This window comes from Zophobas morio, unplaced genomic scaffold (assembly GCF_036711695.1).
Source record: "Zophobas morio isolate AGI-343-1 ecotype UQ-CSIRO unplaced genomic scaffold, CSIRO_AGI_Zmor_V1 ptg000044l, whole genome shotgun sequence".
NCBI classification, from domain to species: domain Eukaryota; kingdom Metazoa; phylum Arthropoda; class Insecta; order Coleoptera; family Tenebrionidae; genus Zophobas; species Zophobas morio.
In genome coordinates, this window is record NW_026972149.1 from 3,825,898 (window position 1) to 3,843,129 (window position 17,232).

General features: G+C 33.7%; 2 protein-coding genes across 8 annotated transcripts in view; both read left to right on the forward strand.

The window, feature by feature from the left end:
- Positions 1-2,666: 2,666 nt before the first annotated feature.
- On the forward strand, positions 2,667-8,917 carry LOC135141321 (peptidylglycine alpha-hydroxylating monooxygenase-like). The gene is made up of 9 exons (XM_064072314.1): positions 2,667-2,991; positions 5,805-5,862; positions 5,913-6,000; positions 6,057-6,132; positions 6,179-6,305; positions 6,354-6,402; positions 6,452-6,740; positions 6,797-6,849; positions 7,039-8,917. Exons 1-9 carry the CDS (start codon positions 2,863-2,865, stop codon positions 7,208-7,210), a joined length of 1,041 nt encoding a protein of 346 aa, XP_063928384.1. The 5' UTR covers positions 2,667-2,862; the 3' UTR covers positions 7,211-8,917.
- A 3,385-nt stretch (positions 8,918-12,302) lies between these two features.
- LOC135141320 (myocyte-specific enhancer factor 2) overlaps positions 12,303-17,232 on the forward strand; it is a 55,821-nt gene continuing 50,891 nt past the window's right edge. For 3 of the 7 annotated variants that reach the window (XM_064072305.1, XM_064072312.1, XM_064072306.1), the window contains exon 1: positions 12,303-12,779. The gene's annotated coding sequence lies outside the window, so the exon portion shown is untranslated. The remainder of the gene's footprint in view (positions 12,780-17,232) is intronic. The other 4 variants (XM_064072304.1, XM_064072311.1, XM_064072307.1 and 1 more) reach the window with 2 other exon arrangements.

Here is a 17,232-nt window from a genome sequence, read left to right on the forward strand (position 1 = left end):
AAGGTAAAAATATAAGCCCCACCCACCCGCCCTGTTTCAATTCTGATGATTTTTTTATTGGTTGTAAGCCAAGGGGGCGGAGTTTAACTGCAAAACCCTTATTTCAATACGAGAAATGAAAACGTGTTCATGAGTATATTTTGTCCATTATTTCTTAACATACGAAGTCTTCTTTTCAGAACAAGAAACTGAAAATATGTTGTTGAAAGAAACTCTATATATTAAAAAAAAGAGTAAGCACCGCCCACCCACCCCTACGTCAATTGTGATATGAGTTTTTCATTTCTAATCAGACGAGGGGCGGAGTTTAATTGTAACATCAGTATTTCTCTAGAAAATTCTACCCTTCTAAAAACATATTTCATATGGTAATTTCTTGTAAAGAAATGAGGATTTTGCAAACTAAACTCCGCCCCTCAGCTCACGATGAATAAAGCATTCATTACAATTGAGAACGGGTGGGTGGGTGGGACTTATATTTTGTCCATTATTTCTTAACATACGAAGTCTTCTTTTCCCAACAAAATCGATACTTTCCTACAAAAATTTACCATTTTAAACATGTTTTACCTTTCTTTTCTTGTGAAAAGAAAACTACACATATTAAGAAAAATGGGAAAAAGGTAAGTAAGCCCTTGTAGTTATACTTAATCTGTTTTTGAGACGAATAGCAATAAATCTTGTCGATTTAAACGTCGAGGACTATCTTTAACAATGCATAAGTACTGCTGGATGAACTTGAAGAAATCTTTTGAGCTTTTAGTCCTGAGGACCGCAGTGTTTGGCTACCCATGGTGTATTATTTTGGGAGCTCATGGAGAATTTTTTTGTAAATTATTTAAAAGAATTTTAGGTGTTCTATTTTTGGAAAATTCTGACTTGACCTGTTTTTGAGTCAATTTTGAGCACCCGTTTTTCTTTGTTGAAAATTTTTAGTCACTGGAACGAAGAAGGGGTGGGTGGGCAGGGCTACCGCTTGTTCATAAAAATAGAAAAAGCTAAATTTAGCTCCGCCCACATGCTTTCTCCATTTCACTGATTTATTTTATTTAGTGTAAAATGGAAATTGAAAAATAACAGTATTGCATTGTCAAATTTTCGGGAAAATGGAGTGAGCCGTTTCTGATTTAATCAATAAAATAAATTGACTCATTGACTCATTTTTTTGAGCCAATTGTATAAGTAAATCTAAAAGATATGAATGCAATGATAAATCACAAATACAGACTCATCATATTATGCACATTTTGGGTAGAATTTATTTGTCAAAATTTTGATAAAAGTGCAGACACATATTCGAAATCAAGTTTGTATCTTAGGAATATCGTGTATGAAATGGAAAAAGCTCTGCGGAGAAGTAACTCGGTAATGCCTTATTAGTTGACGAAAATTTTGAATGTCGGTTATTATTGAATTTAAATTATGAATATCTTCTTGCGTGAAGTATTTATTTGTTTTATTTTATTTACTGAAGTGAATATGTAACAAATGCCTTTTTCATTCTAATCACTAATTGCAACACTGAACTATGTTATTTAACTTATATTGATTAAATTTATCTTATTTTAATTTTGAAAGTAGTGAAAATATCAAACGGTTTACCCATTTAGGTACCTGAACCGGTCTTTTTCTAATTCATTCATATTTTTCTTATTGGTTTCCAGTTATGCTTGATATAATGTGCAGCTGTAGAGTTACTGCATATAAAACAACAGAGTTGGCAAAACATCTTTACATACTAATTAATAATCCACTCACGTTCAGAACTGCAGGTGTTTTACTGTTACACATTGTATAGAATTGTCTACTAAAATAGCTTTTCCATTTATTCTAAAAATCTGCATCCAGAGCTTATATCAGACTTTCATTTTGTTTGTTGATATCTTCAAACATGGATAAATCAATGAAATTACATTATAGAAATCTTTGAATACAGCTGCCAAAATTACAATTTCTTTCCCCTAAAAAGTTTGAACGTTGCAGATACATACATACATTTTGAAAAAGTAATTTCGTATTAACAGATTTATTGTTATGAAATTTTAGATATAACTTGACCACAACTTTCCCTATACAGAGTCAGCTCAACATTTTAGCAAATTTTACTTCGAGTTTTACGTCTAAAGAAGGAATATCTGGCTCAATATTTTCTTTGTATAATGTTTAGTCAACGACGACTATCTCCAAGGCATAAAAAGTTATTAGTCAGACTTTCACACTGACGTAAATGGACTTGAACTGTATCAAACAGATTATGTTGATGTTCTGGTTCAGATGAAGATCACTGTTTCATTCCATAGATAAGTGGCATTACATTTCAAGTTATATTCACTCTAGAAAATTTTGAGATGACGTCATCATTTTTTTGAGGAGATGAGAAAATAAAATTTTGTTAAAATATAATAAATTTATTTTAAAATTTAATTATTTCAAATAAATTGCATGTATTAACAATGATATATGCGTTTGGTAACAGAAACCGGTACAAAATGCCTGTTTTTCAACCTTGAAAGTCTGAAACAAGTTAATCAAACTTCAAGAGTTCCTACAAGTGTCTCGATAATTACCGTATTTGCAGTAAGCCGTAACTATGAAACCCACAATGCACTACCGTAAGCAAATGGCGTCAAAAGGATCTTCCACTACTGACCTGCTTTTCGGCACGTCCCCCACTGATAAAATGCTTACTCATTTAATATTATAGATTTTTGATATAGTGGATGTTGTTCATTTAATATAAATGCAAATATTGCCATATGTTATAACGATTTGATTGAATAGCCCGCCTACGCTTTGACGTCACAGACTGTGCAGTTGGTTACCGAACCTCGCAGGACAAAATGCGAATTGTAACTTAGATCGATGGCAAGAAGCATGGGAGTAAGACATATGTTAGGTGCTGTGTTTGCGGTTCATATTTTTATTCAAGTAACATGCAGTTTAGAAGTGAAAAAGTTCCCTTTGCTGATGCCCAATGTGTATCCTGACAGGGTAAGTGGCCTTTCATTTCTAGTAGCTGTGTTCGTGGGGTTGCCTATTTCTATTGATGATCGGAAAGTTCATTTGCTTTGCCAAAAATTGCGGGAACGTTTAATTTTGTATCTGGACTGTGATTGACGCACATTTATATTTAATATTAAAATTAGTAGTTGTTTTTATTAATTATAGCTGGTTTTCCCCGACCAATATGGATAAGATTTCTCAGATTCATTCGTCTATTATTTATTCATGTGGAGACCATTTGTTGCACAATCCGGGTCCTTTGCAAACACTCGATTTGAAAACAAATTCGTGATTGCATCAATAGTAATTTGTTCATGTAAATCATGTGTGACCTTAAATGAGAACTTAAAATTATTTTATTTATAATAAACATCAACAATTGTATCCGTTCCGCTTCAAAATAACAACATTAAAATCAGTTATTATATTTTGTTATCCTAATTACAAAATTACATTACTTTAGTGTGTAGAATGGAATGTAAAACAGCATAAAACAATTTTAACACACCTGATAAAATACAAAAAAAAGGAAAGAGGAAACACGTTGATTAGTAATTAAAACACACGTGTTGATAATTGTAATTATTTCATTCGCTTCCATATATGTCCATTTGAAAATTTCTGCGCTAATGAACGCTAATTACGTCAGTCTACGTCACTGCAATCTTTTAAAATGGAAGCTCGCAAAAATCATACTTTCTTAATTAGCCAGTTTTGCAAACTTAGATGTTATATATTTAAAAAACAAGAAAAAACCTATTTGGGTTTGTCGTTGTGTAAGGTTACTGATTAACGCGAAAAAATCATTATTATCTGGACTCCCCTACATCAACCCGAGTGGCTAAATTGAAATAAAATTGCGTTATCTCATGATAATCAGTAATGACACAAAAATATACTGAAAATAGTTTTAGTAAAACCCTACGTTATAAAATATATGGAAACAAAAATGAAGATTTTTGGTTGATCATTTCAAAAACGCACCCATAGATGGAGTGTGCTACATGATCTTTGTTTATCGTCAGCCTATTTACATAATAATTACATATATATGACTTAATTAGTTTGTTTTATAATAGTAATTATATAAAAGTAGTCAAATTTTCCATAAATTTACAATTTGTGGTGTATTTTGTGTTGCATATATATTTGTAGGTAGCATGTTTTTTTTCACGCAACGCAATTATAATACGTTTTAAAGATGCAGTAACTTTCCTACATATAGGAAAAATAGATGACTTGTCATTGTGTTTCCATTGACGGGGTATCTGTTAATTTCCATGATATTTAAGTAATAATTTTATTTGTTGTGCCCCAGACGTCTATACACTGGACACTGCTCTCGCACGGTTTTTAAAGTTCAAGTTAAAGTAGTAAAATTACCTTCCATAAGATACAAAATATTTGTTTTTCAGTTGCAGGTTGTCTGATTTATTAAAAATATTTACTTTATAATACATTAACCCCATTCATATTGTTATTCCGTTATGAAATTTATTTGTACTTAGTTGATTTATGTGGACTTTTTGATTCAATTTAAATTCATGATGAAACAACTTCCCAAATGTGAAGGTGAATCACAAAAACAAATTCCGGGACGGTAATAAATTAGGTCTCAAAACGCTTCGAAACTTCCCATGGAAATAGTTTTGTAACAGTTTATAGCTTTTTTGGCACAACAAAAACCCGTTTAGGTGAATAGATTCAAATTTCATACAAGTTTTTGTTCCATGTACGTGCTTTTCATTTATCGGGAAATAACCCGATCCATCATGTTGAAACGGGAATTATGTTGGGATTATATTCAACTTTGTACTAAAACTGAGTTTATACTAAAATTTAAACAAACAGTGTATGGTTTTTCTATGTTACACAAGTAACAAAAACTTAATTCGCGCTACTGTACTTGTTGGATTAAGTGGCCTTAAGCCGAAATTAATCAGATTGTGACAGATTCCAGAATCCCCTTGTAATTCGTAATTTATTGATCGTTATAAAAATATTGTTGAAACATTTGCGAATGCGCCATCTCGTGGTGCCATTTTTGTTACAAATGATTCTCGTCTTTGATATCGGTTTTGTGTGTGCACGATTTTATAAATTTATTCTAAATAAAGTTTATATTTTCGACGAAAAAATCACAAGCAAATTCCGGAACCCCAATATACGCCAGTCTTTTGATATACTTTCCCTCAACAATTTTGTTCCGGCAATTACATCTTGTTTACGATTTCAGATATTGAAAACTTTAAATTGAATTCAGGCACAAACAAGCCACCTTCAAACTTTCTTTTCATCTTTTCTAATTTATTTCCTCACGTAAATGGCATTTTATACTTGTTTAACGGTTGCTTTGGTAACAGAATTGCTTGAACACCGTCTACGGTAACAGGTTTTTTAATTCGCCCCTTCAAAGTTTTCCAAAATGAAAAAGTTTTATTTGTGGCTTTTATTACATTACCAGAGTAAACGGTGATTGAGTTTAGCGAAAATTAATTGAAAAAATGGAAATACATTTTCAGCCAATTTTATTTTGCACCAACGTGACTGAACCGGAAAGAAATATTTTTGTTTGATATGAGTTTTCTCTCCAATTTTTGAATACGTACCTGCAGTAGCATAGTTGTAAAAATGCATTTTCTAGCGTTATTGTAACTATTTTTAAGCATATTATAGGTTTCGCTGGTTATCTTAATGTTTCTAAAGTATAAGTTTTTTATTTTTTGTGTTGCTATAGTGTAATAATACTTGTCGTGTATATGTCATTTTTTATATTTATAGCATTCTTTTCACTGTTTTAGGACGAATCCTATTTTTGTACACCCGTACGAGTAGTTCCTGATAAAAGTTTCTACATAGGTAAGTTAGCAACAAATTCCGAAAACCCTCTACTGTAAGTAATATTCTAGTTGGTTTTGAGCCGACTGCAACAATGGATGTAGTCCATCATATGATTGTTTTCGGGTGCTCAAAACCTGGAACCACTGATCCTTATTGGTATATATTTACAAAATTAGTGTCACTCACCTATTAATTTTATGTTCATTTACAAGGGACTGTGGTGAAATGGCAACTTCCGATTCCGACCCAAAACTTAAAAAAGCTAATCCTTGCGCCGATGGTTCTAATGTAAGTACTAGTTGCTAAGCGACTTAAGCTAAATATGTTTTCGCAGGTGATTTACGCGTGGGCTCTAAATGCTAAACGCTTAGAACTTCCTGAAAATGTAGGTTTCCAAGTGGGGAAGGGAACACAGATTCAGTATCTAGTTCTTCAAATTCATTACTCAAAGAAATTTAAGAGTAGGTGTTCGTTTTTTTAAATATCGTAACTATATTTGTACTTTGTAGAGCACGAAAGTGACAAATCCGGCTTGAATCTTATATATACCGAGGAACCGTTAGTTGTGTGTTAGTACCATGACGTAATACTAATAAGTTGATTTTAGGCAGAGTAAATTGGCTGGTGTTTTACTATTAGGAACAGGTGGTGCTATACCTCCACGTAGTCTTACACACATGGAAACGTTATGTCAGCTCAAAGAAAAGAAAACTATTTTCCCATTTGCTTATAGAACTCATACGCACGAATTAGGAAAAGTAGTATCTGGGTATAGCGTCCGCAGAGATAAATATGGCGTCGATCGCTGGTCGCTCTTGGGAAAACGTAATCCCTACACCGCACAAATGTTTTACCCTATATTTAATAAAAGTCCCATTAAATATGGAGACCGACTTGTAAGAATCACTAAATTATAAAATATTGCTTAAAACTGATATTATCAAAATTTTAGGCCGCCAGGTGCACAATGGACAGTAGTAACAGGACTGATTATACGATTGTAGGGTATGTATAATTATTAAATAATTTAACCATTGTATTTTCCATGTTCAGCCAAATTCAAAGAAAACGAGTTAAATTTTTCAGATATTAGATTTCTTGAGTTGGTAATAAATTTATGTTGATTGCTTAACATTAGTGTCAGCACGCACCGTTGTAACTTTCGGTAGAGTAATTTTGTTGTCGGTTTTTTAGCCCTAAACACGAAAATGAAATGTGTAACTTTTACATAATGTACTATGTGGAGGAAGGGACGCCCCTTGACATGAAATACTGCATATCTGAAGGACCACCGTACTTCTACTGGCGTAACGAAGAAAATAATCTGAATAACATTCCAGAAGAAGAAGCATCCAATTTAATTTAAAACGACCAAAATGACAAACGTTAAAAACTAAAACAAATCGAATTTAGAGATTATATACCTGACATAGTAGTATTATATTTTTGTAAAAATTTATTTGACGACTTCCGTTTATTTCGCAATGAGTTTTTGAATACGATTAACTTAGAATTTGTCATTTTTAACCAGGGAATTGCAATAGCATATCTCCAATTAGGACATATACATATGACATACCAGTGTTATCACTATGACTTAAGTAACTGTAGTCAATTGCACTAATATCAAGAGATATATTTATGTATTACTTAATTTATTTTTACTTAGTAATTTATTGTACCTATAATTATTAAGTACTTTAAAATCGTGCGCCAAATATTTTTCACTACTTGACATAGTCGAATATTTACAAAAATCTGCATTCCAGGGTTAGATAGCACACGACTTGCACAACTGATTTTGCACAGTAGTTTCATTGTTTTTAAATGGTGGAACTCTTCATGTTAGAATTGTGGCAGTTTTACGTCTTTCCAGTAGTCATTGCTCAGTATTTATTTGCCACAGAGATTCGACTATTTTATTTCTTAACCGTATATTCGACTTTACGCACTTCTTTCCACAGTAGAAAATGATATACAAGTTAGAATTTCGTAAAATATGTATACATTCATGTGACTATATAACCACTTAGTAAAACTTTATGTATCAGTAAGGTTACATGGGATCTGAATTATTTAGTGAAGAATTGTAAACTTTTGTATAATTACACGAGCATTGTTCATAAGTTTTTTTATTTTGTGTTGTGTACTGTCAAAAAATCCAAAACAAAATCTAATTATTGCAAGCATATGTGATGTAAGATTATAACCAAAATGTTATTGTATCTCCCTTATTTTTAATCTGAAAATGTAGGTCGTTATCGTTTTTTCTACATCTTTTCTAGGACACACGTTAAATTAATGGTACTCATCAGTGCCTTGCACTTAAAATTACCTAAACATACGAGTATAAGCACAATATTATCAAAGCTGTAAATGGCCTATGTAATCAAATATACGTACACATTAAAAGTAAAGATTTTGTTAGTTGTAGAAAATATGTTTTATGATTTGTGAAACGTATACATGATTGAAAATAATGGAGACTGACGTGTTCATATTGATACCGGCCATGATTGATGGGTTGGTTACGTCCTCCTAAAACGTTATATTGTAACCAGATGTCGCTTCTGATTTCAAACGGCATTGTAGAACTAATATGTCGCCTATCAAAGCTAAATAGACACATATTTTTATTAGAACATTGTATCATACAAAACAGTACAAATATATTCCAATGTAAACTATTTTTTATTTTTATTTAATTATAGTACACTTGTGGCGTACATGATCATTGCTCAAACTTAATATACTAGTTTTTTCAGATATCTATAACGATAAGCGACATATTGCTTGTATGTGACACAGAAGTCAAAGTGGCCGTTATGAATATGAGTCCCTATTTATCTATTCTGTTGTAATATTTGTTATACAGGGGTATGTTTGAAGATGAGTAATAGTTTATGAATTTGTTGGTATTTTCGGAAATTTATTGTAGTTGAAATGAAGTATGGTAAACATGAAAACACGATGTACCTATGTGTGTATTTTTGTATTGAGTGTGTATTTACTTAGTATGTCGATAAATGTGATGCTTCTATAAATGGGTATGTAGGACCTCATATCACAGTTACGTTTGTTTTTACTATGTTACCACCATTTTTCATGCGTGACGAAAATCATCGCTTCTTCAATGATTTATGTTTACCGTTTAATTTAGTCTAGTGCCAAACTATAGCACTAATAAAATTGATTAAGTACCTTCAGTTACAGAAAAACAATTGCCATCAAATCAAAATACGATTTTGTTGTACCTAAAACTGACGAATTCTAAACAGTCTTCTCGTTATTTGTATTTGTTGGTGACCTATACCAATCCAGTGATTTTTACAGTTGTGACTTAAGTGAAGTAAAATAATAAGTAATTGAAATTATTGTAAATATCCTGGGTGACTTTACAATGTGAAATTTGATATATCCTAATAAAATTTAAAATGCCGGTATTATCATATACAGCAATTCAAGCTTGCAAAGAACTGTTGTAGATAAAAAAATATGAGTCTTACCAATTCCTGTTATACTGGGTGTCTCAGATTTCCTTATAAATACGACATTTTGCTTCTATAACTTACACAATACAAAGTAACTTTGATTCGTTGCGTCAATATAAAATATCGTACATAACAATGGATTATTATCATTTAAAGTATTCATTGTATAAAGTTGGCGGGAAGTCACATTATTTGTAAATGGAATAGATGCACAAATTTTCTGACGTCACATGATTTTCACATAGCGGAATTTAACTTTAAAATATATGGAAAAATATTCTTTGGTGAGATCATTAAAAAATACTAATAACCATCATTAGGTAGCATTTTCTTTTGTTTTGCGCGCATGTAATATAATTAGTAGCTGGTGTAGACAAGTGTTAATAAATCTCCGAAATATTTTGCACACATGTAAATGGTGTCCTTGAAACGAGAATTAGGATGATCCCGACATGCTTGTAAAAAATACTTATAATAATGAGATATTCATATTTGAGGCACCTGTATATTGCTACAAAATTTGTAGGTTTACTTTAATGTAAAATTCATGTATAGTTGTCTAATGCACCTTTTAGAGCTTAAGTCACGAAGCTCGATTAAGCTTGCTTTATTTTTTATTACTTTCGTACAGGTGCTAACTATTCAGTAATCCCGAAAACGCTCAAATTAACGAGATTAATACCAAACGAAATTTCATAAAATATTTGCATTAGGAAGTTAAAATTGACGAAATCAAAATAAATACACGGACAAAGTAATTTTAAAGAGACGACCTGATTGGTTGAGTTTTAATTGGTAATTAACGAAATTGCACCTTTAAAAATATACACACCTAAATTTTGGGTGTATTCGGGTGGCTTAAATTCTTTTTCGTAAACAGTAGCCGCTTTCAATTGGGATATTCATATGTGGTAAAAGCTAAACTTAATGACAAGTTGAACAACATAGAAAACAGGACTGGCGGAGTCACTAGGCGGAGATTTTTGTAACGTTGAGGTACTTGTACATGAATACATGGCTGTTTCCTAAAGAACATCGTACATATGGCGTGGGCCGTCAAGAAGTACATTAAAAAAACATATTTCTTCATAAATACGTAAAATATCGATTCTTAGGTTATCTGAATCGCCATTTTTTGATGTGACGTGCTTATTAAGTGAGCAAAATGGACTCGCACTTCAAAAAGTGACATAATTCGCGCCAATTTATTTATCAGGGTGGGGTGAATTAGGAAAGAAAAAACTACGAATCGTGTTTGTTTTTGAGAAAATATTAAAGCCAATTTGTTGTTAAAGTCAGTTTTTAATGAGGAACTATCGCTTGGGAAAAAGATTTAAGACACCCCGTCACTTTCTTATTTTTAAAGGAAAATCCTTTGTTCTTGTTTATGTAAAGGATATATTAAAATTTCGCAGTATTTGAAAAAATGTCCTAATGAGTTTAAGGAAAAGGACTTTAGTCAATAAACCAACAAACACAAAGAGTTCTCTGACGTAAATAAGCTCCCAAAGCTTTTAAATTTAACTTCTTTCCTTTGTTCAAAGATCGAACCCTTTGTACTTTGTACACAACCTTCTCGGATTGTTTACAGTCTTTGCATTTTTTATTATCATAAATGTGTAATATACCTACTTTCATGAAAAAATAAAAAACATCTATTTTAAGGATCCGTGCGGCCATAAAAACAAGAACGTTATTAGCGTGTATTACACCAAAATCCGTTGGGCTAGGACGGCATAGTTCGGTGCCTCATTTCGCGTAACGGATATTAAAAAAAATCTACGTTTGTAGTTGATGGGTTTTTTTGAATCGATCAAGTAAAGACAAGTGTTTCCTTTTAGTTCAAGCCAGTTCAAAACATCCGGTTGTGTAGCATGGTGTGTAGTAGTAAAATAGTTGAAATTTATATTTATAATTTGAAAAGTAGCACTTTTGCGTGCGAACTCAGGGACTGTATAATTTGCGGTTATATGAAGCACATATTGTGTCCACAATTTTACATTTAATGGTAATAGAAGACTTGTTGCTAGGCAGATTTTGTTGTTTCGAATAAAGTCAACAGAGGAAATTGTTTAAAATTCGTCGATTTGGTAAGACTCGTTTTCGAGAGGGTTAAAACACTATTTGGTTGTTGAAAGTAGTGTGATAAACATATGAATCGCCAATGCTCGTGAACCTCAGTCAAACAGAAGTTTTTTTATCTAAATTGTAGTACGAGCCGGTACACAGGACATTCTTATTATCAGTGATAACGAGATACGAGGAATTTGGTTTGTAGTAGGTCGTGAAATATGTGGGCTCTTATGCTCTTTCCTCTAACGCATATGTGACTTAAGTCGTATAAACTGCTGGCAGGTCGGCTTCGTTGGAAGTATCAATATTTTCGTGAGTTGAAGTTGTTTTATCGTCCGAATAGATTAATTAGCAAGATTGGAGATGATGATGGCGTAAAAATTTCAAGGCAATGTACTGATAAATATCAACCACTATTATATCTAATGTAACTTCTAATTAAATTGTATATTTGTACAGAGAAAAATAAATATATGTAAACGAAGCATATCCTTTTTATGCTGTGTGTGTATATAGAGTTGTCTAATGTTGGAGCTGGGTTGTGGTTAATGTTTTAATTTAAATTTGAACACTTGTTGAACGGTCGATGGTTGTTAGGTTGTTTTTATGGGATAAATTCCATTAAAATATAACTGCGTTGTATGGGGTCGAGGGGTAGAGGGAGAGGGCGTGCGATCGCTCTGGGAAGCGGTCGTCCGTCGAAAATGCCCCGGTTCGTCAGCGGCGGCAAGGCCTGGAATGTGGAGAACGATTAAATTTCGCGACAACGAAAAGGTCTCCACCAGAATCAAGGTCTCCAATTTGCTTGCGGCGAGTTAAATGTGATGTCATAATGACATCATCGGGAAGTGCTGCGGCCGTTGAATGTGGACATGGCGCTGGCATTTTCTGTGGCCTGAATCCCTCCAGTTGCAGCTTACGCGAGAACGCCAGCTCTTGGGCATCCGAGTGTTGGCGACTTGTGACTTGTCGCCAATTCCGCGCCATTGCCGCTCTCTGTTCTCTCGAATCGATAGTGGCTGACGTCAGAGCCGTGCCGGAGGGGCGCTATCAACGGCGGGGGGGGCAGTGCACTTGTAACTTGGCTAGTAGTGTCATGTATCCGCGCAAGTGGCTCTGCGAACTGTCTCATGTTCTGTGATCAATTTGAAGTGCACAACGCTCGATTTGGCGTAAGTTTCGTACATTAGCTCATGTTCTGTGTGTGCGCTGAGGAACGGCCGTCCTGGTGCACGTAAATCCTCCTACATTTCAGTAACGTGCTAAGTGGCCTTCACCGGCGTATTTGTGTTGACATTGAAGGTCTCTACGCAAAGACTGCAAAAGGCCAGTAGAGGTCAACTGTCGAATCTAAACAGCAACGCCGAAATGGTAAATCTCACCGCAAACAACACCATCATGCATCCTTGCTCGGCGCCATATCATCCTCAACGGCTTATTTACATTTTTTCAAATTGCGCGCCAAACGCGTCTCACGCCAGATTTTCCGTGAAATCGTCGAGAAAAATCGCACCGGCTAAACTGGTTGCGGCGGTTGCGGCTGGCGTCACGTAAAAAACCAAATAAAAGAGCGCTTCCAGCTCTTCCAGCGACCGATAAACAATAATTAGTATACAATAATTTTATGACATCTTGAGATGTGGCGCGGAGGCGCCAGATGGAGCGGCCTGTTCTCACCCCGATCGCGCCAAGTTGGTTGCAGGATGATCGGCGCCTCGATCATCTCACCTTTCACCTTTTTCTTTACCTGTCAACGCCGATATCAAACTTCGGCATCTTGCATAATGTGGTGACCGCATACGTGCACCACGTGGTTATTTCGGCGCGCAATCGCGACATATTTCACAATCACATGCTGATTTATTGTTTGTAAACATTCTCACTTACATTTCTTCTCATTTAATAACCCCGCCCACTCGCGGCCCCCTCTAGTTTAGCTGAATTCACCTTGAATTAAACACGATGTACACAGCCGAATTTTTACAATTGGTTTCGGTCTTCCTTTCCTTTTTTGATATAATTCCTGTATAGCTTTTTTATTAGCACAGGTAATTACGAGCATGCAAATAATACAATCAAAGGAAGCCAACACAAAATTACATCACTCCATTTCTGGGTTTATTGCTTCTGTTACGATAAGATATTTCGTGATTTGATAACAATCCGGTGTATCATTCGCTTTAATTTTTGTTTTGTCTGCGCGAGAAGAAATGGTTTATGAACTTTTCCCTGCGTACGTACCAAACAACGCTCGAGAAAAGACAACTAACTAATAATAATTATTGATGATGATTATTATTATTAACACATTGCCAGGTCCTTTTTTTAACGACCTTGATGCTCATAGAATACTGTCGTTGTCTTGACAATGAACAGAACCGATCACACCGCATATATTTGCGTTTGCGAATGCGAAAGCTAAATACAATGTTAGTTTTTCACAAAAAAAGCATCACCTCAATTCTGCACCAAATGCTTATTAACCCATCAAATAATATTATTTTATGCAACATATTGTATTACCGACGACTATATACTCAACCTAACAATAAGTGAATTATCTTCTTGACATTTCAAGCGGTTTATGACAAGAGGTTATCAACGTTACAGCCGATACGTGTTTTACTATCAAATTTTGTGAAGTGTAACACTCTATGTGGACCGAACGCAAATCAAAATTAACTCCATTCGGAGACACTGAACCAAAATTCTTATGACGTATTTTAATGGTTTTAGTTTAGCATTAAATTTACTTAATTGTTTTTCGTTTACTTGCATGTTATGACACTAAAATTTTGAACAAACACAGCTTATTTCATTTGAAGGTAATCTTTTGTTTAAATGTCATTAACGTTGCTAAACGACAAACCGTTTGATTGCATTTTAAAAATTTGTTTTTAATTTCGACAAAAACACTATTTGTAGTACTTATCAACAGTTTTACCGCCAATTTTAAGAGTTCAATAATGTGATTTTGATTTTATTGTTGCAATTAATTTGTTTTTTACTCATTGCTCGTAAATTTAACTCCGTGTTACACCGCTATTAATTTGAAAATACGTAATTCCCCTTAATTTTAACTCAAAAAATATATATTTAGCAAAAAATGTGTGCATAAAAACTAATTTTATACTTCGATTAAGAATTAGGCTAGTGGTTTAGACTCGTAGAGCTTGTGTGCAATTATTTATCATATTCTTATTAAGCGAAATGTCACCATATAAAAATAAACTAGGTGTAGGTGTTACATTCCGTCTTCCTATTCGCATTTTTGAAAAAAATGGGCCAAGTTTTCCAGGAAACACTCATTCAGTACGTTTCAAAAAATATCTAGAACGTTACTGCTAATGACTTTTAGTGAAAATCATATTCAACCATTTGAACAAACTAAACTGTTCAAATCCAATTTCGGCAATAATTATAATTAATAATCAAGCTACAGTAAAAAATATTGAACAAGGATCATGAGTGTTCTCATTACTAATAAGACAGAAATCGATTGTAAAAGTTATGCAGTAGTTAAAGTACAAAAAAAAGGGAAATAAAGTCACCTTTGAAACTACTGTCAGGTTAAATTTAACGTCACATTGATTATGACATTTGCGTCGTATTTGTTAATTAATTGTAAGGTTGACAGCATGTTACGACATTACGTAGAATCAAATTGCCAATTATGTCAGCTTATATTCAGCGCCACCTCTAATTCAGTTTTTATGATGTCCTGTTTTAGCAAGTTTCAAACAAAACTCTTCGTAGCATCATTTTACTTTGATTGTTCAGCTTAAAATATTTCTATGCATTTCAATTACATCTTGTATATTCAGTGTCAAAAATCAAGATGGATAGATGGGTGGTGAAGCGCTTCAGAAAATTTACACTTCATTCGGTACACACTAATATGTTTATAGTGTTGACATTTCAAGGTTGTACTTCAATAGCCGAACCGAAAGAGGGCGCCGCTTTGAAAGTGAAATCTTTTTGTTTTAATTTAAGAGCACCATAACCGGAGAATTCTAAAGTCACTAGATATATAAAGTACCGCAATTGGGCGCCATATTGTGTCCGCGCCAAATTCAAAATAAATAAATAAAAATTAACGGACTCGATACTTGCGTACAAAGCGTAAATGTAGATTTTTTTCAAATAAACATTTATTTATGTTTAAGCGTTATTTGTTCAGTGCACTTAAATGCCATTGATAAACATAAGAGGTGAGTAAAAAATATAGATGAGAAACCTTGCAATACCAGTTTATTAACAAAATTTCGGCCGCAATAGTTTCCTTCCATCTGCTCGCTTTGCTTCGAATTGTTGTTCAGAAAAATGTAACTAAAAGTAAATAGTATTTAACATTGTGCAATTACATATTCAAGCTTTAGCAAGTTATTTCGCAAATTCTGGAGTTGTCGTTCAAATCGTCCCGGCCTATTAAATTCTCCCACATCTCTCTTCTAGACCTATTACTAACACCTGCAACAATTTAAATTAGTTGAGAAAACTCAATTGAAAACTTAGTTGTAAGCTACCTGTTGGAAGACGAAACAATCGGCTTTTATTTTTACACAAAGGAACAGAACAACTTGGCATTTTAAAATAAAAGTCATAAAACACCACAAAAAAACACAAACAACTTTACAAAAAACACAAACAACTTTGCAAAAAACACAAACAACTTTACAAAAAACACAAACAACTTTGCAAAACAGGACTTACGCCACGAGGTGATGCGTTAAAGAGCGTTTGACAATTAACATTGACGTTTGTCGGTCGCCATATTGTGTCCGAAATATACGTTCTCTCTCTAACACATTGAAACATTCAATTGCGGTACTTTGGTTATCTAGGGACTTTAGAGAATTCGGAGACGCGGCAGTACTGATTTGATCCAAAGCTTAAATGATTGTGACCCTTATTATTCAGTTCAAAGTGAAAATGAGTAGAAGGTGAGACGAGTGTTGCTAAGGATTTTCTCAAAATATTTGTTACATAATCCAAAAAAATGAGAAACTGGAAACCGAAAATCTACTATGACTGTGTTGTCGTTTTTTTCAGGAAAATAGAAAACATATGCAGTTCATTGTGTAATACTTATATATACAGTATTTTGCTTTTATATTGTAATCAGTGCTGGTAATAATTTGTGTAAATTTAACCTGTGCACCAATCGACCACAGTTGCTGTGGGTAGCAATTAAAGCTCATTTTGTTGAAATTTCAAGCTGCCATTTTATATTCTCTTACCGCAGCAGAAAAAACCACTACTTTTTTATGATCAGTCTAAATTTTTCCACTATCCGTTACAGACAGATGCATCAAAACAACTAATTTTGTTTGTTTTATCACTGCTAATACATAAAATAAAGGAAAATTTGGAATATGATGGTGACATTGTGGCATTTGTTTGTTGTGTAGTCCAGTAAACTTTCGATTTTAAAGATGTGGTTACATTAGTCTGTATTGTGGCTGACCCGGACGAGAATTTTGTGATTTTCCGACGGGTTTTGTCAACCACAACTCAGTATAGATTATGGGATAATTGTTTTATTGTAATGTTGTCAACTGTCCAGCGTTAAGGTGCAACGTAAACGTAACACATGCTACACAATATTATACAATATTAAAATACGTCTGAGCGTCAAGGTTATGCCGCAAATCTAAACCATCTTCCGTTAGTTGTAAAGACCCGACGTATGTAACTGTATGCTCTGTTCGGGTCTAATGTGCAAGGGCCTTTAGCCGTCTACGAACACATAATAATCTCCGAGATTTATTACTTGCTCTTAACAAACATGTCTAGGTTTAGCGTACAATTGCATTATCTAAGT

What these genes read in the sequence shown, in the direction of transcription:
- LOC135141321 (XM_064072314.1), top strand. Translation starts at nt 2,863, where the DNA reads ATGGCAAGAAGCATGGGAGTAAGACATATGTTAGGTGCTGTGTTTGCG. An exon ending in CCAATGTGTATCCTGACAGG is followed by an intron (nt 2,992 to 5,804) that starts GTAAGTGGCCTT and finishes TCACTGTTTTAG; the next exon opens with GACGAATCCTATTTTTGTAC. An exon ending in TTACTCAAAGAAATTTAAGA is followed by an intron (nt 6,306 to 6,353) that starts GTAGGTGTTCGT and finishes TGTACTTTGTAG; the next exon opens with AGCACGAAAGTGACAAATCC.